Genomic DNA, 21,761 nt, shown 5'->3' on the forward strand with positions numbered 1-21,761 from the left:
CTACAAAATATTAGATTCCAAGAAGAAACTAGTTACCCACCAACCAGATAAATTAATTACAACTGTTCCTGTTTTGCTCTGTTTCCTTCCAGGTTCTGTTGAAGGTTTAGTACTCTTGTTGAGTGGAGAGATGCAAAGGAAAAAACATGCACTTAAAACAGAAGACTCCCTGGTGCAATGGGATGCTCCAGGGGCTTATCTGGAAGTTTCTGCCCCACCCCCACCCCTTTTAGAAGTACTACTTTGTTACTGCCACAGACAGAGGATTATTTTCCAAGGAACTATTGACTCCCATCCCTGTGGGCTTTTTCCCGGGACTCTGACCACTTGCCAGCATGGCGAGCCGGTTGGAAGATAAAGTGTCAAAGAGGAAGGACACGTCAGCACTCAGTTTGGACCACCTTGCCCCACCTTGATATTCTTTAAATATTCTAAACAAACAAATAGCTATTCGATTTATACACAGCAAGTATTGCTGGCCACCAATTTCTTTAGTAATATTCAATTCTGTGTTTTTTATGGCTTGCTGCTTTAAAAACCCGCACAGCTGGGGAAAGAGAAAAGCCGCTAGGTGCTCTAGCTTGACTTAGTTTTTCTATCTTATTTAAATATTTTGCAATGTCTAGGGAAGTGGGTGGTGAAGTTAAAGACTTCCAAGTTCACTAACTGGTCACTTTCTCCAGCATCTGTAGTTTCATTTGCTGCAGCCAAGTGTCCCATGGAGGTGCTGTTCTTTGGAGCAGAGCTCTTCTAGGTGGGCAAAGGTGGACGGGGAAGGTGCATGGAGGGTGGCTCCCCAGAAATCCCTCTGACTTCTCCTTTTTAAGGATGGAAATATGATGCTGGAAGGGTCTGTCCTGGCTTCCCGCCCTAGATGGAGACTTGGGGTTGGTTAGGTCTGGTTATGGCCTCTGGGGAAGTCATGTGGATTTTCCATGATGGGGTGTAGGAAAGAAGGAAACCAGTCTAGCTGCCCTTTCCTCTAGCAGGTTTAATACACAGCCCTTTCCTGATTAGAAAACTGAATATGTAATAATGTAGAAAATACCAGCCGTCATTGTTATATCATAGCAAAAGGCTGTAACGTACCTTTTTCCTTAAGTGAAAAGGAAGCAGAGAATGACTTCCAGTGAAGCCAGACAGTGGAAGGGTCTTTCTGAACATCTGCCTCTGACATAATGAGAAGGAGCATTTCTACTGGGCGGTTTGGGATGGCAGGGTGTTTGTGGTCAGGGGGAGGGGCAGGACACAGGCTCTTGTGCCATAGCACGTGGTGTCTTGGGTGTGATATGCTGTGTCAGTGAGAAAAGGCTTGAAGGCAGGGCATCTCTTAGGGATGAAGAAAATAAAAAGAACTAAGAATAAAGGCCATAGCACAATAGAACAGTGAGAATCACTCTCAATTTAAAATGGTACTTTGTGGGGGCCCCTGGGCGGCTCAGTGAGTTAAGCATCCAGGTTCGGCTCAGGTCATGATCTTATGGTTGTGAGTTTGAGCCCCGTGTCAGGCTCTGTGCTGACAGCCTGGAGCGTGGAGCCTTCTTCAGATTCTGTATCTCCCTCTCTCTCTGCCCCTCCCCTGCTCATGCTCTGTCTCTCTCTCAAAAATAAACACTTTAAAAAAAATCATAATTAAAAAATAAAATGAATAAAATAAAATGGTACTTTGTGGGGTGCCTGGGTGGCTCAGTTGGTTGAGCATCCGACTCTTGATTTCAACTCAGGTCATGATCCCAGTGTCAAGTGATCAAGCCCTGAGCTGGGGTCTGTGCTGAGCATGGAGCTGCTTAAGATTTTCTCTCTCTCCCTCTGCCCCTCCCCTGCTCATGTGCACTCTCTTGCTTTTTCTCAAAGATAAGATGAGATGAGATGAGATGAGAGGAGATAAATAATAAAACGAAATAAAATAAAATAAAATAAAATAAAATAAAACAAAATAAAATAAAATAAAATATAAAATGGTACTTTGTGTCATGAAAGATAAACATCAAGAGCCTATTTGGGATTAAAGACAACTTAGAGAAACATAACAACAAAGTATGAATGTGAGATCCAAGATCAGATCCTGGGCCAAGAAAAAAAATATATGTATATATATATATATATATATATATATATATTTTTTTTTTTTTTTTTTTTTTTTGTGCTATACAGGGCACTAGTGAGACACTGGTCAATTTGAATAAGGTCCATAGATGAAATAGAATTTTACTAATTTCCTGATTTTGGTAAGTATACTGTGGTTATGAGAGAAATTCCTTGTTTTTAGAAAACGTCTGAAGTATTTAGAGGTAAGGGGAGTTGTATCTGCTACTGACTCTCAAATAACTCAGCGGGAAAAAAGTCTATATCTGTATCTGTCCAGAAGTGTGTGATAAAGCAAAGGAGATAAAATGCTAACATTCGGGGAATCTGGTAAACAGATCATGGAATTCTTTACATTATTTTTTGTAAGTCTGAAATTATTTTAAGTAAAAGGTAAAAATGTTTTTAAAGGAATATTATTTTTAAAGCACTGTTATACGCTTTTGTTATTTTTAAGTCTTGTCACAAGACCTCCTAAAGGTTACATTTTTGAGGGGCGCCTGGGTGGGCTCAGTCGGTTGAGCGTGCGACTTCAGCTCAGGTCATGATCTCACGGTCCTTCCATGGGTTCGAGCCCCGCATCGGGCTCTGTGCTGACAGCTCAGAGCCTGGAGCCTGTTTTGGATTCTGTGTCTCCCTCTCTTCCTCTGCCCCTCCCCTGCCCATGCTCTGTCTCTCTCACAAAAATAAATAAACATTAAAAAAAAATTTTAAGGTTAAATTTTTGAAAGGTTTAAATGTTAGGAAAATATGTTGCCAAAGCACTGGGTTGTTCTTAAATAGGCCGCTCCTCCAGACGGGATTATTTGCTCTTCTGTGTCCCATGAAATGTTTGCTCTGCCCTCAGATGTACAAATAAGTTACCAGGCAGTAAAACACAAAGTGTTAAGTTACTCCATGGTTCTGTTCATCTGTCACTTTGGGCTCTGAATTAAAGAATAAATAAATAAATAAGTGCCTCCATATTAATTCCTTTCTCCTCCCCCAACAGCCCCTGACAAAATGGTGCCTTATGGGGACATGGCTTCCTCTAGGGGACTCTACTAAAGAGAACATGAGATTTGGCTCCAAACGATCTAAACTGAAGTCCCAAGATCTAATGCTTATTAGTTTTGTATCCGTGAGTGGTTAACTTAATCCACATGACCACCAGTTGCCCCATGTAATATGACGTTAAATATGACCTGTTCTACATTACTCTTTGGAACTGTTGAAACATCCAGCTTAAGAGGATACGTGCTTTGAAAAATGCTCCACAGACTTTGGTTGTTATCGTTTAGGGAATTTTGTGTAAAGCTGAGGTAGGAGGGGAGGTGCACCTCCATGGCCGTCTTTCAATATCTATCTTTTTGACCCACCTGACGCATCATCTATGACACAGACCCAGGGAATAATCTGACTTAGCGCTTTCCAGCGCCTTGAGTTGACATTTATGAAAAGGGCTACCGTTGACCGGCCAAACACCTACCACGCTCTGGGTTCTTCGCACTGCTCGTCCCTAACAAAAAACCCTGATTTGAGAAGCAGAAACTAACTGAAGCTCAGAAGGATAACATAACTTGATGCAGGATGCAGACCTACCAGGTAGCAGATTCTGGATTTGAACCCGCGTCTCTATGACCCCCACAGCCTGAGCTCCTTCCATTATATGACCCTGGGTCTCTGGTTGCCAGTCAACAGAAGCCAGTAGTCACTGTGGGAAACCAACTCAGAGATGGAGTAATCTTACCTAGTGAGTGGTACCAAAGACTCTTCAACCGGGTCCATGGAGAACTGGGCTTTAATTTAACTTAATTTAAATGTTGTCCACGTTTCAAATACTCCACCCTCCAGACATCCATTCCAGCACAATAAAACTTGGTTTAAGTTTGGGGACTCCCCTCTTGGGGAATATACTCGTGTCTAAAAAGGCAGAAAGGGTTTGCCACTTTCTTACCCATGTTTCAAACATATCTTCTGGGCGCAGGCGACGTAAGGTGGGTCTGAAAAAAACAAAGGTGAGCTTCTTTGAGGAGGGATTTCCAAGGCAGACGCTGCAGCCTCAGCCCAGTGAAATGTACAATGAGATGCTGGTTCATCTGCAAGGGCATGAAGGGGGTGAAGAGCTCTAGAAATCTCCCCTAAGGAGACAGAGCTGTTCTACCCTGCTTGGTCACACACAGAGCTGAGCCTGAAGCTCCCAGCCTTTTCACAGACCCATGTGATCCAAGGATTACAAACAGTGGGTCAGAGGGCTCAGGCTGGGCTCATTCCCTGGGCAAGAAGCCATTTCCTTCCCCATTGACAGGGGACACTCCTGAGAACCCAGAACAGGCCCAGAATGAAGACACCTGGGAGAGAAAACAAAAGTCTTGGTTTTTCCAGCCCAGAACTGCATTGTCTTGTCATTGGGTCATCACCCAAAAGCTCTTTAGGGATGTTTAGGAAGAACAGGCAAAACTCTATTTTGTTCATGGTTTTATGTCTTTCTGAATGTTGGCAAATAGCGCTGGGCACGTTGATATTTGCTCCTCCAAACGCCACCTCCCTGTGGGGACCAGGATGACCAGGTGATGCAATCATAATGCTCCAGGTTCAATGAACAACGTGGGCACATGTTGGAGAAGGTGGGTGGTGAGGCGGTGAACCCACCACCATGTTCCATGTTTCAGTATTGTCCCTCCCTCAAGAGCAGGGGTCAGCAAACTAGAGCTGGCGGGCAAATCTAGCCAGTGCCTCCTGTATTTGTAAATAAGCTTTTATTGGGAAACAGCCACACCCATTCGTTTACATGCTGTCTACAGCTGCTTTCACACTACAACAGTAGAGCTGAGTATTACAACAGAAACCATCTGGCCCGCAGAGCCTGAAATATTTATTCTCTGGCCCTTTATGGGAAAAGTGGGCCGATCTGTGCTACAGTGACTCTAAATCGTATCAAATATTCCTCTCCCAGAAGTTCTGTGTATAAAATGTTCAGCCATGGCTAAGCTACTTAACTACTCGTAGCCAAATTCCTTGATCTGTAAAATTGGGATAATACTAATTACTCCATAATGTTGAATGTTAGATAAATAGTTTCCATAAGCACTTAGTGTGGTATTTGGTATTTGGCGGTCACTAAATCTCTTCTGTTATTATTGTGGAATTTGACTTGTATCTTACTATGACTTAGGGGGGATTTGCTGATTGTGGGGAGGTGGTCTAACCCCATTTGCAGGTGTAGACCCATATTTAGAAAAGGTAGCAACATCCCTGCCCAACTGATCAGTGACCAACAAAGCCATACTACTGACGTCAGTTCTACTGGGGCAGGAACTCCAGGTTGTTGTTCTCGGGAGGCCCACAATGTTAGGACCAAGAGGTTCGTCTCCCTTCCCCAGACCCTAGACCACCACCACCTCCACCACCACCACCACCACCACCACCCCGTATCCCCTGCATGCCATCTGGGGCACCTTTGGTGCTCCTTGACAAACTCCACGAGCTCCTCTTCTGTGTAAGGTTTGTCGGGGATGGCAATGGGCTCTTCCATAAATGGCTCGTAGAAGTCAACTTCATTCATCTTCAAGGATAATTTCTTTGCAACCTGTAACATTCAGAAATCCAACAATAGTTTCCTTAAATGCCAGTTTAGAGTGGTAGTGGGTTGCCCATCTGTAAGGAGTGCGTGAGTTTTCTGGCAAAGACATGACAGTGTTCTTTACAGTTTTAACTTAAATGTTGAAGTAGTAGAGGGGTGCCTGGGTGGCTCAGTCGGTTAAGCGTCCGACTTCAGCTCAGGTCATGATCTCGCAGTCTGTGAATTCGAGCCCTGGGTCAGGCTCTGTGCTGACCGCTCAGAGCCTGGAGCCTGCTTCAGATTCTGTGTCTCCCTCTCTCTCTGTCCCTCCCCCACTCATGCTCTGTCTCTATCAAAAAATGAATAAATGTTAAAAAAATTTTTTTTAATGTTGAAATGGTAGAAACTCATCGCCGATGCTTAGCTCAACTGACTCGAGAAGGACCGATAGGAAGGAAAAAACCTATCTGGCAGATGAGGTCCAGGCAGGAGCAGGGAGCAGTGGGAATAAAAAGTGTGAAGTCTAATTGCACAATCGTCATCACGCCACTGTATTTGCCAGGGCTGGGGGAAGAAGCAAATGTCAACAGAGCAAGCTCAGTGTTCTGGGATACATGGATTTAACTGAACCAATTTTGATAGCACAGGCAATTGATGGAAACCATTTAGAGCATACAAGTACTCAGAATCAGAGGTCAACCCATTAATCCGTCCTCAATCAGCTCCTACCCCCTCCTTTCGATTTAGGCTGAAAGCACTGGCCCTAGGGTTCTCTCTCAGTGCAGGGCTTGTCCTATGGGTTCTCAGGCTCTGGGAACTGCCCGCTTTGTTGCCAGCCAGAGGGTGACCAGCCATCCTGGTTGGTCCAGAGTGGAGGGCTTTCCCAGACTTCAGACTCTTAGTGCTAACACTGGGCTAGTACCCAGCAAGCCAGGGTGAACTGCTCACCCTCTACCAAATAACAAGCTCGGGGAGCCAGCCTGTAGCCCGGAAGACATCGGTGCTCTTGATTAAAGTGGCCGCACGGTCTGCTCTCAGGGCAGAATGGTTGCTGTGTTCGCCTGCAGAGCTGCTGAGCTCAAATCTCTTTTTGTGAAATGATTTGAGAGGCCTGGAATGTGCAACGCTTTGTAGAAAATCAAATGCCATTCTTTTCTGGTTCAGAGCTGTGGTCCAAGAAAGCACAGGGATGAACAGTGGTTCCCTTGAAACGAAAGAGGAATTGCCTAAGAGCTGACGCCCTGTGGTGGTAACCGATGGTACAGAGGCCCCGGGCAGCCGTGACTAATTGGGGAGGGGGAGGAACTGGGTATTACATAAGCTGTTATACAAGGAGGGCCATTCTGAGCCAACACTGGTGTCCCTATGGCTTCTGTCATCAATTGCTATTAATTCCAGGTCACTATATTCCAAAAGACATTTCTTAGGAACTACAGTCAGTCAAAAGAGATTTATGGTCATGTTGATTTTGAGGGACAGGGAAGTGTGGAGTTTTTTCTTACTGATACCCCCTCTTGTACGGGGCCGGGGGTGGTGTGGATGATGGGGTGGGGAGTGTAGGAGGGACCCAGCAACCACACAACCAGTGTCTGGGTTTTCAAACTGTTGTTTACAAAGCTGGGCCCGTCAGAGAATGGGCTTAAAATGACACTGGATTCTGGGTTTCTGACTTCACTTACTACATATGTTCACAACCAGGGAACTGTGCTTATAGGAAGTGGGAATTGACAGGACGCAGGAAAACAGTAATAGTAGCAAGCACAAGGGGTGCTCACTGTGTCGGGCCCTCGTGCAAGGTGCTTTCTGTTGAGTCCTTTATGAATCCTCACTTGGATTGCTGAGGTGAGAACCATCATTATACTTATTTTACAGATAATGAGCCAGAGGCACAATCTGTGTATGCAATTTGTCAAGATCACATATGTGGAGGGGGATAGAGCCTGAATTTAAATCCAGGCAGTGTGTGTGTGTGTGTGTGTGTGTGTGTGTGTGTGTGTGTGTCTGGTCCGTGAGTGCCAGTGTCTGGCTTTGCGATGTTAAGATCATGAACGTAAAGTTGGATTGTGATGTTCTTAAGTTTCAGTCCTGGGAAACCCAAACAAAATTTTGCAGATAGTCACCATATCCCCGCCACCACCACCACAGAGTGCCCCGCTCTGTATCCCTGAGAAGCCCTTTCTTCCACTCTTGCAGTGGTATCTTGGATAGTAAGCCTGCCATCCTTAGCTCTTAGATTCTCTTGCTCCATTTGCTCCAGAGATGTTGTGGCTTGGTTTAGGATCAGGATGCGTAGATCAATCAGGCCCAAACCTGTGGGCCAGGTAAAACTCCCCAGGGAGCTCTCTGAAAACACACATTCCTGGGCCTGGGCACAACCATAAAAAAACACCAACTTCTAGATGTAGGGCTCAGGAATCCATGATTTTAAAGGCTCCTTGGGGGATACCAATATGGACAGCGGTTGGAAACTACTAACTCCCAAATCTACATCAGCGGCCCTGACATCTCAGTGTCTTTATGGTTCTCTTACTCATATATTTAATATAACATATTTATTGGTTTGTTTATTTACTTTCTGTCTTCCCATCTTCACCTCACCTCCTCCCCTGCCACATTAACTCTAAATTCTACAGGGACAGGAATCTGTTTTGCTCGACGTTGTGTTCCTGGCATCTAGAAGAGCTTCTGGCACATAAAAGGCACTCAATAAATATTCTCTGAATGAGAAAATGAATAAATAAATGAAAGCCATCTCTAGTTATACGTCTTCCCTGCTTGCAGAAAGAGAACTCATCAACCCCATCCTTATGTTGCTCGGTAGATTCTTCTTCCTAGATTCCCTAATGTTTTCAGTAGCTTCAAAGTCTTTGCTGTCTCGAAACAGAGACTTGCAATCTTATTTTTGAGTCTTCTCTTGGCTTTCTCTCCCTCACCTCAATAGTGGCCAAGTCCTCTTGTCATCTCGACCTCTGCCAGTTGGCTTTTCGTCTTTGAGACTATACGAGTGCCTCCTTGCCCCTGGACTCTCCTGACTTCACACCTCTACAAAGCACCTCTGCTCTAGTGTGTCCCTCTGGGCTGCCATGCTGTCTCAACAAAAGGTTCTTCCAGCTCCCTCTTCTTCACTAGCGCCCCGTGCTGGACACCATTGAGGCAGCTGCTGGGAGCAGGCAAGCCTTCTGGACTTCACCATCTTCTTCTTGTCTTGGGCTCTGTCTCCCAACTGATGGGTGCAATTTTCAAGCCCCAAGTGACACTGAGTCCTCTAAGTGTGACTGCTTTTCTGTGTCCCATGTAGAGGAAGACAGAGTGTCTTTCTCTTTTTAAATGTTATAAAATCCAACAAGGCTATGTGAACGGGGACACTTATGACTCAGTGTCTTACAGAGTTTTGAGTGAAGAGGTTTCTGAGTTTTTAATTATAGCCTGACCTCACCTTCTTCATGGGCCACAGACACGAAGCCATATGGTTAGGCTGGGAGGCACGTCTGAAAACAAAAACTACCCTGAACACAGCGTTGGGCCACCCTTCTCAGAACTGAGGCTTTGTTGCTTGGCCAAGCCCGTCTGCCTGGTTCTGTTCCCTCAGATGATTTCTTACCCAGGAGCCACGTCAGTCACTGCTGGCCTATCATAAATGAACATCAATGATGTATTCAGTTTAGGCTTCCCTGTACGTCCCCTTCTCTCTAAAATTATCTTCCAACCTCCATTTTCCTGGGCTTAGATGGCTGCCTTTTATGCTCAGCAGGACTAATATTTGCTGAATGTTTACCATGTGCCAGATGCCAGCGAAGTGCTTCACATGTATTGTTTCTTTCTCTGATGTACAGTAAGTAGTATATGGCATTGACTTTGAAGTCAGGCTGAGCTGAGGTTATATCAGGCTTGACTACTTACTCACTATGTGACCATGAGCAAATCACTTAATCTCTTGGTGCCTTGGTTTCATTCTGTGTTGACGGAGAATACTAATCCTCCCTTTATAGGCACGTTGAGATAATCGAAAACAGCTATGTGAAGCTCTCAGTACAAAGCCTGGCATGTAAAAAGTACTTAATAAGTGATAGTTACTCTTCTTCTTGGCATTCTTGCCCAAGATCTCTTTGGGCTCTAATGCAACCAGTTACGGTACATTTTCTTCAAGTTTAGGTTACAAGACTCAGATTATAGACTCTCTTCTGGATCCTTTTTAATCCAGAATTTTTATCCATAGAGGTGGTTCAATATACACATATACAAAGATTGAATACAATCTATTTTTGTCATACTCCTTCCCTGCTTCAGCACCTACAGGCTTCCTTACAGGCTTCCTCTTGTTCTTCACAGAATACTTGAACTTCTCATAGTATAAAGGTCCATCAGAACCCCTTCCCCCACTACCTTATTCCTCAGTAGGCCACTCTCTGCCTAACTTTTACTTGAATGTGATCAGGATTTAGTCTGTCCTAGATTTATTTGTTCTAGTAAATATGGTGATTTAGGGTTTTTAGTTGGGGTGTGTGTGTGTGTGTGTGTGTGTGTGTGTGTGTGTGAGAGAGAGAGATTGAGAGAGACAGAGAATCATATATGTGGAGGTGTGGATGTGAGTGTGAATGTGTGTATTGAGTATAACTAGGTAAGTGTGGTGTGGATTTGAGTGTAAGTGTGTGTGAGGAGGTATGTGTTATATTTGTGTGTTGTGTGAGTGTGTGTGTTGTAAGTGCCTTGTGTGTTGTGTGCTTACGTGTGTGGTGTGTTATGTATGTGTGTTGGGTTTGTTGTATGTGTTATATGTGTGGTGGGTGTTTTATATGTGTGTTATGTATGAGTTTTTGTGTTATGTGTGTCTGCTATGTGAGTGTGGGTGTGTGGGCATGCACTCTGAATCTCAAGGGCAGGTACAGGGTATTCTGCTTAAGTGTGTGGTACCAACGAAAGGGCAGGGGTTTGGGGCGTAGGCAGGGATCGCAGCACTACCATTAATTCACTGGAGACCTTGGTTATTACTGAATCTTTCTAATTCTGTTTTGTCATCTGGGACGTGGGACTTCTTACCTTTCAAAGTTGTTGAAATGATTAGAGATCACACAAATGCAATATTGCAAGTTGTACTCAACATATGGAAAGCCCTTGATAAATAGTAGCCATTGGAGTCAGAACTCCAACCACAGTAGACCCCAAATAAACTACCCATTGATTCGAAGTCCCTCACATAGGCCGTTCTTTGGCTTATGAAAGCACTTGCCACATCCAGAAAAGAAAGAACTGGATTATAGACAAGTACATCAAGGACTTCTCTTGGAGATGTAGGCAACTTACTGAAGCGCGCGAGGCTCCAAATGACCAGTGGTCCTCCCCATTCCATCCCATCCTAACTCAAAAGAGCGGGGAGCATGCAACCCTGGGAAGGGGGAGAATCGCTCTAAAAACAAGGAAGCAGTGACCGGTGTCCTGTCACACTCCGCTGATGCATCTCCCACTCTTAGTGATCGAGGTGGCAAAGAGTGGTCCATCACTTTTCATGGACTGTTTTCAGAAATACTCTTCGATCCTCTGGATTTATCATCTTTGTACCCCTCTCCCATTCAAAAGTGATGTCCTGCCATATATCTAACACTTCTGGAGAAAGTATTAATGGATGGAGGATGGTTAATGTTTCCAAAAGAAGAAAACAGTAGTGTAAAGTTCAAATTTTAATCCTACGTGCTTACAAAAGTATTTAAATCGGGGTTTCACAGGTACTTACCCCTTTGTCGAACGTAGCAAAAAATTTGATGTAAGGTTGGAAGTGTTCAGCTGCCTCTTCAAAAGCCTTGTAATCTAAGAGGGAAGAAGATCAAAGAAAGAGACCTTTTCAAGATGCACACTGCAGACATTTCTTTCTTTAAATAATGTCGAGAAAGTGGGGGGCCAATTAATCCTGACTGGATAATTATTCAGAAGATATTATTTAGATAGATAATGATTCAGTACTACTTAAACCCACAATTTCCCCCCAAGGAGTTTGAATTGACTGGTATTCACTTGAGCTAAAGAAGAACCCTTTACCACATTTTTATGTGTTTTTGGGAATTGGTAAATGGGAAGGAGAAAATGGAGGAAACTCAGAGAGGAAGGAAAATAGAATATTAGACTCTAAACCCAAGGAAAAAGTTCTTCCACTCAAACTCACCACTAGTTGTAAGTGTGCCTTCTAGAGAGTGCAGCTTACTATAAATGAGTGCTAAGAAGAAAATCCACCTTAGTATGTAAAGCAACCTCAATTAAAGATGACATCATGCAGGTACTTTAAACTTCTTAGCAGGAATACCCCTTTTGGTAAATCCTCATTTTTCTTTCCCTCTCATTAATGTTTTATTTTATTTTTGAGAGAGAAAGAGAGAGAGAGAGTGTGAACAGGGGAAGGGCAGTGAGAGAGGGAGACACAGAATCCAAAGCAGGCTCCAGGCTCCAAGCTGTCAGCATAGAGCCTGACGTGGGGCTCAAACCCACAGACTGTGAGATCATGACCTAAGCCAAAGTCGGATGCTTAACTGACTGAGGCACCCAGGTACCTCTCTTTCCCTCTTTTTAAGTTTTTGTTTTTATTCTGACCCCTTGGGAGGATGATTTAAAATTAATCAAGCCTATGCTTGACTCTGGTCCCAAACGTGAGTCCAAACTGGTCAAGAGAGGCATGAGACACATGAGGATGGCCATACTGTGCCTTACTACATCGGGATAGCTACCTGGCAAATACACTGGTCTTTCAGCCTTAGAGGTGAAGGTGATGGTGATGGTAATGATGGTGGTGGTGGCTCTGCATAATGTCTATAATCCTGAAAAGTGGTCATCCTATGATTCATTCTTAAGATTAGCTTTCTCCTATTTTGTGGAATCCCCTGTCCCTTAATCATTACAAGCATAGGCTTTGGCTAGGATTCTAGGAGCATGAAGACTTTTCTAATAGTCAATCAAAAACATTTCAAGAATAATACTGGCTCAGGAAACACCAAGATATAAGACAAAGCCACTGATCTCAAAGGCTCACAACCCAGAGAGGGTATGGATCCTTAGAGAATCACAGTGCAATGTGGTTGCTAGAATAGAGGTAAACACAATAAACACAGATGGGGGGGTTGAAAAATTTACAAGAATGCCTGTACAGACTGATACACATTCACACAAACCCACCCCCATAAAAGTAACTGGGTAGCCAGAAAATATATCCTATAGACTGATAGTTGGGGTAGAGAAGGGGGTGGAGGGAAAGAAGATGGGTGGGAGGTCTGGAGAATGCACAAAGAGAAGGTGGGAGAGAATGGAAGTGTTTAAGCTATACTGAAGTCATTTATGTGTATCTAAAGCTGCTGTGGGCTCCATCAGAATCCTCCTTCCCTGACCCCCTTGTCCCTGAAGAATCTCTCCCCACTTCCTTAACTTCTACCCTGATGGAAAGAATGGCCTAAACCTGTGTCCAGAGAATTCCCTTCTTCCCCTAGGGAACCAGTTTATATCCCTTTTAAGATGAAGAATGTTGGATAGAGCAAGGCAAGTCCCCAGGGTGGTGCTTCAAACTGTGGCTGAACCTTTAACCTTGCCCAAACAGCAGCTGTCTTGCAGGGAACCTGGTCTAACCGCCTGCTCGGTCTCACCTCATGTGGTCCCAGGTATTCCTGCCCTCACGTCCTGTTCTGATGCTAACCAGCTCCATCCTGGCTCCTTCAGACTGACCCTCCAGTTTCCCCTTCTGGAATAGGCTCCTCAACATTCAGCCTTCAACCTCCAGCTTACTGCAGCCTTATCTTAGCATTTCCTCACCTTTCTTCCCATCTCTCAGGGGTTTCTGTTCTGAGTATTGTACCACCCTCCCCCGCCCCCGCAAGCTCCAGATTTCCCCCAGTTTGGAATTCTTAACATCAGCTGAATTCCCCCCAGAGAGTTCCTATCATGCTCTTTCAACACTAGCATCCATAGCTACATGTTAAAGCCAGATGTGAACCTTCATGTCCAACTTCCTTGGTAGATGTAGCCCCCCAGTTCTTCCAGGTCCTTTCTAATTTGGTCCCAAATCACTTAGGACCCTCTTCTCCCAAGACCATTCCAGTCTAACTATGTGTGAAACCCCTCCAATTCTCCATTGTCCCTCCATCGTTCTTGCTCTATAGGATGGCTTGGGATCATTTGTAGAGCCAATGCTCTTGGTGCCATTAAAGTTCCCTGACCAATCACCCTCAAATTACAGCAGAAATACAGGACTGCTTCCCTTGGTGCCTTACCAACTCCTAGCTTCCCCATCCATGGACTCCATCCTCTTTTGCAGGGCAAGAAGAAACAAGAGATGTGGATGCCTGATAGAACGTCGTGATGCTTTCAGTCAGTGTGTGGTAGCAACCGGTGCGTCACAACAGCCTTGAGAGACATACATTTTCTTGTGGTGATAAACTTCCTACGTGCTTTCCACAACCATTCAAAATTCTACAGTAGTTAGTATTATATCTGAAAGTCATGGCTCCCTCTGTAAACTTCCTGTATTCTGGAACAATTATCTGCCAAAGACGTCAGCAAGCATCACAGCTAAGACAGCCTTGGAGAGGTCACTCCCCTGACTTCCTCACTGGATCTTCTCAGGTGTTGTGATTGTGACCAAAGTCCACGTTTGTTCATCATCAGTGATGTTTTTTGGTTTGTGACACTCTGTAAAATAGTCCATTTTTTCGGTTTTGATTTAATATACTCCAATGTTTGTATTTTCTACTAACATCAATGGAATGAATGTATGATTGCTCTTTTTTACTGTGTTCATCATCATCATAATCAGTATTATTAACCTGGTCTGGTATCAGGTATTCCTAAAGACAAACCGTGTCAATTTAAAGATAAAAATTCAGCCTTACAAAGGAGATTGAAATGGCTCACTAGTGATTTTATTATTTGAATCTTCAGGGGGAAAAAAATGGTAAGACCAGGAGAGCAATATCTGTGTATTCCTAAGGAAATCCTTCATCATTATTTTCAAATATGTAATATGGAAAACTTTGAATTTGAAATCTATTCAGATTATCATAAGAATATTCCATTTATCGATGAAAAAGAAAGTAATAGCCATGAGGGCTAAAAGAACGCTCACACCTTGGGAGGATAGTTTAGAGATTAGATTTCCTGAATTCTGTTCAGTGGTGAGAAAAGACCACTCATCCATCAAAGACAAAGCAATGACCATTGTCCTATCATTTGCCACCATCCAAAGTCTCTTGTCAACTGTGACCATCAAGAATAGAAGAGATCATTTAAACCCTTCACGGGGAATAGCATGTTGCTGTTTCAAAAGCTATCTCAAAAATCTAAAAATATTTTATTTGAAGGATTTATGCAATGCAATATTCGATAATTTTTCTCTTCTATTATTATTATTATTATTATTATTATTATTATTAGTGGTAACAGTAGTAGTATATAAAGAAAGCAAAAGAATGTTTTGTTTTGTTTTGTTTTTCCACTAAGTCCAAATCCTTTCCAGTTTACTCCTATGGGCTGTATAAGCATTCCCACGTTTTGTGTGTGCCATGGCGTGAAAAAAGTGTGTAAGTCTTGAAAGTACAAAACAGTGTTTAAGTGTGTCAGCTATAAAGTCAGATTCCTAGGACTGACATCGTGGCTGTACAGTTTATTTACTAGCTGTGTGACAGTGAGTTACTTTAACCTTTTTGTTCCTTTCATTTCCTCATCATTAAAATGCGGATAATACGGTAACCACCCTACAGGCTAGTCATGAGAAAGAAATGAAGGCATCTGTATGGAGCTCCTGGCATAGGCCTTGGCCCGTGACGTGTGTTTATTAACGGAAGCTGTTTTTGTCAATTGGTTTAGTAGGGAGAATAGGAACTGGAAGATGTGCTCTTTATCCCAGTCTGGGCCTGGCCTCCCTCCTTATCTGCTATCCTGAGCTTAATGGAGGAGAGAGAAACAGAGGACAAAACAAACGGAGGGGTGGGGACAGAAAAGGAGAAAGTGAAATAGAAGGAAATTAAAGAGAAAGAAGAAGGGAGTAGAAAGGGCACCCCCACAGTAGTCAGCATCTAAAAGAAACAGAAAAATCGAAGTGAAATCACCCAAAGGACTGCTGGGCAAACCTCTTTGGCTAGCCACCTTCTGCAGGCACGCTGCTAAGGAGGGCGAGTGGAGAGGCTTTTATATAACACATGAGAAAACGGTTACGTTTGGTTACGGGAGAGGGAAAATAGGTAGGTTGTTGGTGCAAAGACCAAGGATGCCAGCTGGCAGACGGGTAACAGCTTTGCAAAGGATTTTCAAAATATTTTCAAAATATTTTGGACTTTCCAGAAACATCATAAGCAGCCCTCCTTTGCATGTCCCCCACGCACTAATGCTACCATGGTTATGCCCTCTCCTTCTATCACTCTCCTTCTCTCCACGGCTGAGACTTCAAGAAAAGGATTACTTCATTGGGTCATGCTGCCAAAGCTCTTTGGAAAGAGGTACTCCAGTAGTAGCCTTGCTGGTCCCTCCTCTTCCTGATTCCCACTCTCTACCCTCTCACCCCCGTATGGGTGGCGGTAGCGCTATGAGGCATTCCTGTGCCCACCCAAAACCTGACCACAACGCATTCAAAGGGATTATACCCAAGGGTGAAGCTGTGCTGTTGCAGGGAGCCTTGGTGGTCAGCTGTGGGGTTGGCCAGCAATTTTCCACACTGTGTGGCAGCTGCAAAGCCCTGCCTACTCAAATTTTCCTCTAATCCTGTCCAAGTGACTGAGAAGCTCTCTAGCCGGTGACCACAGGAGGGGCTAACATCAGGGAGAGAGAGCCCGCTATTTACTTATTTTAGGGGAGAGTCCCACTGGTAGGTGGCCAGGTGGAAAAAGGGGAGGGAGACTTTTCTCTCTTCTGTAAAGCACTCACCTCCCTGCTTCAAGATCAGGGAACATGGCCCCAACCTTAATGCTCTTCCAGCATCCTTGCCTGTTTTGCATAATTCTTGGACATGGGTCCCACCCATGGCAGAGGGTGCAAGAAAGATTCTCCCTCCAACCCACCCAGCACAGGATATGCTGATAGCCCATCTTCTTTATGGGCGACATGTGACATATCTGGTTGGGAATCTAGGCTTTAGACTCCCAGATGGGGCTGACAGACAACTTACACTCCGAGTCTTCACTCTTGAAAAAGCCAATGAGCTTGATGTGGTCCTCAATGCGTTCAAAGGCTTGGACTTCCAGTTTGCTGTTGATGATCTCCACGGGATCCTCAATTAGCTAGAATGCCACACAAACACGTGTATGAAATATGTTCCAACAAGAGAACTGTTCCTTCCTCAGTTGGGAAATCAGGCACACATGTAAGCTACTTTGGCAGGAAGCTGTGGACCCCATGCATCCCCAGTGAGCACAGCGGCAGCGCCTTCTGAGGAATGGACTTAACTCAGGAGTAGGTCGGCTGGGCAATTCTGTCTCCTCCTCTATTGAGTTTGGAATAGTCTGTGACTCAATTCTGGCCAATGGCTCTCGGGGTAGATTTGCTAAAAGCTTTGGGAAAGTTCTCCTTTCTTTTAAAGAGAACAAAGGAAGCCAGATCCTCCCCGCACCCCCGCCCTTACCTCCCATTGCATATGAATGAGATGTGAGTATCAGCTCCTGCCACTGGCTTTCTTGTAACCAACCTGAGAAGAGTCAGCTGGAGGACAAAACCAACACTCTGAAAAGCAGACTACCTGTGATTTGTCAATAAGTCTAAAATCTGCCCTCTCTCTGTCCTTCCATTTGTGCTTCTAGGTAGCTGAATTTGGTTTCCATTACGTGCATCTAGAAGCCTCCACTTGGCTGACAGAGATGGGCCAGTGCTGGGTTGACCCAGAGTTTTCTGTTGCCTCCTTCACATTTTTAGGGCTTGTAGGTATGGGTCCATGAGAGAGCCGAGAGACTCTTGGGTGCTTTTTTGCAGGAGGTGGCCTTCAACTCTCTTTTGACTCACTCTTTCTGGTTTTTTTTTTTTTTTTTTTAATTTTTTTTTTTCAACATTTATTTATTTTTGGGACAGAGAGAGACAGAGCATGAACGGGGGAAGGGCAGAGAGAGAGGGGGACACAGAATCGAAACAGGCTCCAGGCTCTGAGCCATCAGCCCAGAGCCCGACGCGGGGCTCGAACTCACGGACCGCAAGATCGTGACCTGGCTGAAGTCGGACGCTTAACCGACTGCGCCACCCAGGCGCCCCTCTTTCTGGGTTTTTGAGGCCGTGAGGAAAAGGCCACAGGCCACTGTGCACTAGCTGGTAGATAGGAAATCACCAGTATAGATGTCGTTTACCTGTACAGGTATCTATTTGAAAGCATTTGACTTCACAGCTATTATTGAAAGTGTGAGTTTGTTTATGGATAACATATTTTTATAATGTCTGTTCCTCTATCTGCCTGAGCATATGGATCTATAGTGTCGTGCTTCTGTGGCTGAGAGGGAGTATGATATCGGGGGCTCATTAGTCCTGCCACCCTCAGCTGATTGTTATTCTGTCTCTAAGTGATTACCCATCTCTCTTTCCCACTCTCTCCAGAAGCCCTGGAGCAAAGCCAAGGGGGCGTCAGGGGCTCCTGGTGTATAACTGCTAAGAAAACTAATGTGTTGCCTACACGATCCCGATTAGTGACCCTCTGGTCACTAATAAAACAGTTTCTAAGGTAACTTAAGGGCCAGCTTCCCAGTAGAAAATAGCACTGTGAAGTAGGTACTCCCAGGTTTTTTGTGAAGCATGAGGAATCTGTCTTAGACCAGGGCAGATTATCCAGCTTCTCTGTTTTTACTTTGGGGTTTTACATCCCCCTGTAGTTGAACCCAAACAGCTCCAAGCAGGGCCACTGTGCATAAATGCTTACGTCCAGGAGAAACTCCACCAGGACGTCAGCTGCAAATTCGCCATCAAACTCAATTGTGCGATCGCCCTTAAGAACATACAGACTTCCTTCTTCATCAAAACCTGGAAGAAACAAAGAGTCCCCAAGACAAGGTCATCCTGATGCAAGAAAAATCATCTCCCGGGCTGAAGTCTGGCTCAAGATCTATGGAGCTAGCATTAACCTCAGGATCAGTTCCCCTTGAAACCACCCCTGTAAAGGACACCCTAAGTACACATTTAAATTGAAATAGTCAAGAACCAATGGCCCCACCTGGACTTTAACTTGATAGAAAAATCTATTCTCTACCCTACCACTGCTTTCATTTTCCAAATATGCTGCCAACCTCATTCTCCCTATAAAATGTTTCAGTGCCCACTTGACTCCTTTTAGCCGGGCATTCCAGTCCCTCCATGACCTAGTGCCAATCCTACCCTTCACATTCTCCCTTGGGTAGACCCGCTCTCTTTGTGTGCTTCCCTCCTTCTTGTCCTCATGCTGATGTGAAAGAGTGTGTAAAGGAAAAGTCACAGAGTGTGGTTCTTTACACAGATGTTCTCCTGGTTCCTCAAATTTGGAGTGACCTCCAACCCTGCTCTCATCCTGGTCCGTTCCTTTGGATCTCGGCTTAGGACTCATCTTTCTCAAGAAGACCACTCCAATCTCTCTCACCACCATTACTCTTCTCTCAGCTTCATTTACAGGTACTCACTGGAACAGTAAGGTCTCCAAAGGCAGGACCACTGTCACCTTGGTACCCCCAGAAGCTTGCACAGAGCCTGGACACATCAGGCACCCCATAAATGTCCGTGGCCAGAATGAGCGGCTTGCTTTTCTATCGTGGCTGAATTCTGCACATCTTTTCCCAGTTAGCTGATAATGCTGCAAGGGAAAGTTCTGCCTCTTCTCTGCCCTCCATTGCTGCTGGCGTAATGCTATGCACTTTAACAAATGTTCGCTGGAAAACTATGTTTCCCTCCAGGAATGCTAAATAACTCAGGCTGGCATTTAGTCTAACTGCATGGCATCCTTAATTCCTTAGACAAATTGTTTTCAAACTCTCTATTAGCTGGAGAATGCTTTCTCCAAAGGAACTCTCCTGTAGAGCCTCTAGAGAAGAGGAGGCTGGCCCACTGCCTGCTGTGTCCCAGGGCACATCTGAAAAACCCCAGACACATTCTGGAGCACCATTTGTAAATCTAAAGGGTCAAGGTGTCAAGTATCCTTGAGGCCAGCAATGACCAACAACAACGGGTAACTTGGGAACATCAGCCAGTATCCTGATGTTGGAGTTTTCTCTGAGTGAAACCAGTTAGGAGACTTTTGTAGTAGTTCAGGCATAGCCTGATAGGAAACCAAACTCAGGCAAACGGAAGGAAGGTTGATGAAGAAAGAGCAGGTTCACAAAATACCACTGTCCTGTAAACTCTGAGAGCCAAACAGTCCAAAAGAATCTGCTCCAATTCCTCCAGGCTGAATGTAGAGAAAAGTTCGTTTAGATTTTTCAAGCTCTGTCCACTTGAGGATACCCACTGGTCCACTCTTATAAAAGCTTGTCCAGCATTTGCCTCCCACCGCCCTAAATTCTTAGATCACTGGAATACTAGTATTTTCCCCTAATTAAATTTACTGGAAATTCTCTCAAATTCAACTTTCCATGAAAGCAATGGGAAAGAAGACTAGGGTATCAATAGAATCTGGGGGCAGAGAAACAAGTCATTAAATTGCTTTTGACTAGGGAAACAGTTTAACATACTCTGTTCCCCCAACCAAAGGGGGAAAATATTCCTTAATTTATCCCCAGGGAAAGAGATACCCCAGACATTCTTAATAATCTGCTATCGTTTTATAACCATGAGTTCTTCTTTGTGTCTAACCTAAATACAATCTCATAAAATTTAAATCTTAAAAAAAAAAAAAAAGCTGGTCTTCTTGAAAATAAAATAGAGAACAATTGTTTGTAATGCTCTAAGATAATGAACCTTCGTGTACCTGAAGCCACTAATCTTTCTCCCCCCTGCGTTTACTACCCCAAATCCAATTAACCTTTCTTCAAAGGTCCTGTTTTATAAGCTCCTGCTATATTTAAATAGCCATTCTTCACTGGTCATGCAGAAAAGGCAAAATGGGCAGTACATGCGTGTGGGTGTTGGGAAACCAGAGGAGCTACCCATATTGTCTCTCCTTGGGATTAGGGCTGTGAGCGTCTTAAAGTGCACTTGAACTTGAGCGTGACGTATTGACACAAGAGATCACAACATGCACCGTGTGGTCACTTAACCATGCTGTGTCTAAATCCTCCCTCTCGCCCATAATGATAATGCCCAGCTGGGGTTTAGCTTTACATTTAGAAACCACTGGGACCCCAGGGTCACTACTATTGACGTTATCTTGTGTTGGCTGCTTCAGCCAAGAGGTAAGGAAATAATAGATGATGGAAGAAGAGATTTGCTCTCTTCCAGAGAGATAACCATGGCAGTGAGATGAAGAGGCTAGGCTTTTAGCCTGTTCTAGGAGCTGAAAAGAAAGGTTTGACTTCTTTGATGTCAATTTCTATGGTGATACAAAGATATATTTGATGATTCATGTGAAATCATTCAATTCAAGATATATTTGATGATTCATGTGAAATCATTCAATTCAATTCAATTCATTCACTACTTTCACGAAACTCATCCCCAACCCAAGACTAAGGTGTGCAGAATTGTTTTGTATTAATTGAAAAATAGTCCAGTTACCATGCAAGAAGAAATGAAACTGTACTTTTTTTTTTTTTTTTTGCAAGACACATTTGTTTCTTCCTGGTATGCCTAAAGAAGTCCCACTTACCCAGTTTCTTGGCAAGCTTGGCTTCTTTCTTGGCATCCACCATCACAAAGCCTATATCTTTATGTTCCAGGACCTGGGCCACAAGCTGAAGGGAAAGACAAGCCAGACAGTAAGGGGACCAAGGGCAGAAAGATGGTACAATATGTTACGGGATAATATTCTGACATAACGACAAGAAGATTATCCTCCATATGTCCTGTTACTCTGACCAATTCAAGCAGCAACAAAGAGATTCCATGCCATACCCCCAGGAGAAGGATGGTTTAGCAGAATTCTGAGAACCTAGGAGAAAAAATATGAGGACCAGACCTAAGATACAGGATTTGGAAGTACATCCACTGTCTCACACCCTCTTCTGCCCTTGAGGTAGATCAAGTTTGAACTGAGAGAAAGAAAAATCAAAAAGGAAGCAAGGAGTATTTGGACAGCCGCAGGTAC

The 21,761-nt window shown here is 44.1% G+C and overlaps 1 protein-coding gene across 1 annotated transcript in view; it reads right to left on the minus strand.

Annotated features, from left to right (window-relative positions):
- The window catches only part of CASQ2 (calsequestrin 2), a 63,683-nt gene that overhangs the window by 18,611 nt on the left and 23,311 nt on the right, over nucleotides 1-21,761 (minus strand). The window contains exons 2-7 of the mRNA XM_043575930.1: nucleotides 21,324-21,408; nucleotides 18,477-18,577; nucleotides 16,752-16,863; nucleotides 11,355-11,428; nucleotides 5,523-5,653; nucleotides 4,022-4,067 (exon numbers count right to left, since the gene is read on the minus strand). Coding sequence (XP_043431865.1) covers nucleotides 4,022-4,067; nucleotides 5,523-5,653; nucleotides 11,355-11,428; nucleotides 16,752-16,863; nucleotides 18,477-18,577; nucleotides 21,324-21,408 — 549 coding nt within the window. The remainder of the gene's footprint in view (nucleotides 1-4,021; nucleotides 4,068-5,522; nucleotides 5,654-11,354; nucleotides 11,429-16,751; nucleotides 16,864-18,476; nucleotides 18,578-21,323; nucleotides 21,409-21,761) is intronic.

This window comes from Prionailurus bengalensis, chromosome C1 (genome assembly GCF_016509475.1).
Source record: "Prionailurus bengalensis isolate Pbe53 chromosome C1, Fcat_Pben_1.1_paternal_pri, whole genome shotgun sequence".
Classification (NCBI taxonomy): Eukaryota; Metazoa; Chordata; class Mammalia; order Carnivora; family Felidae; genus Prionailurus; species Prionailurus bengalensis.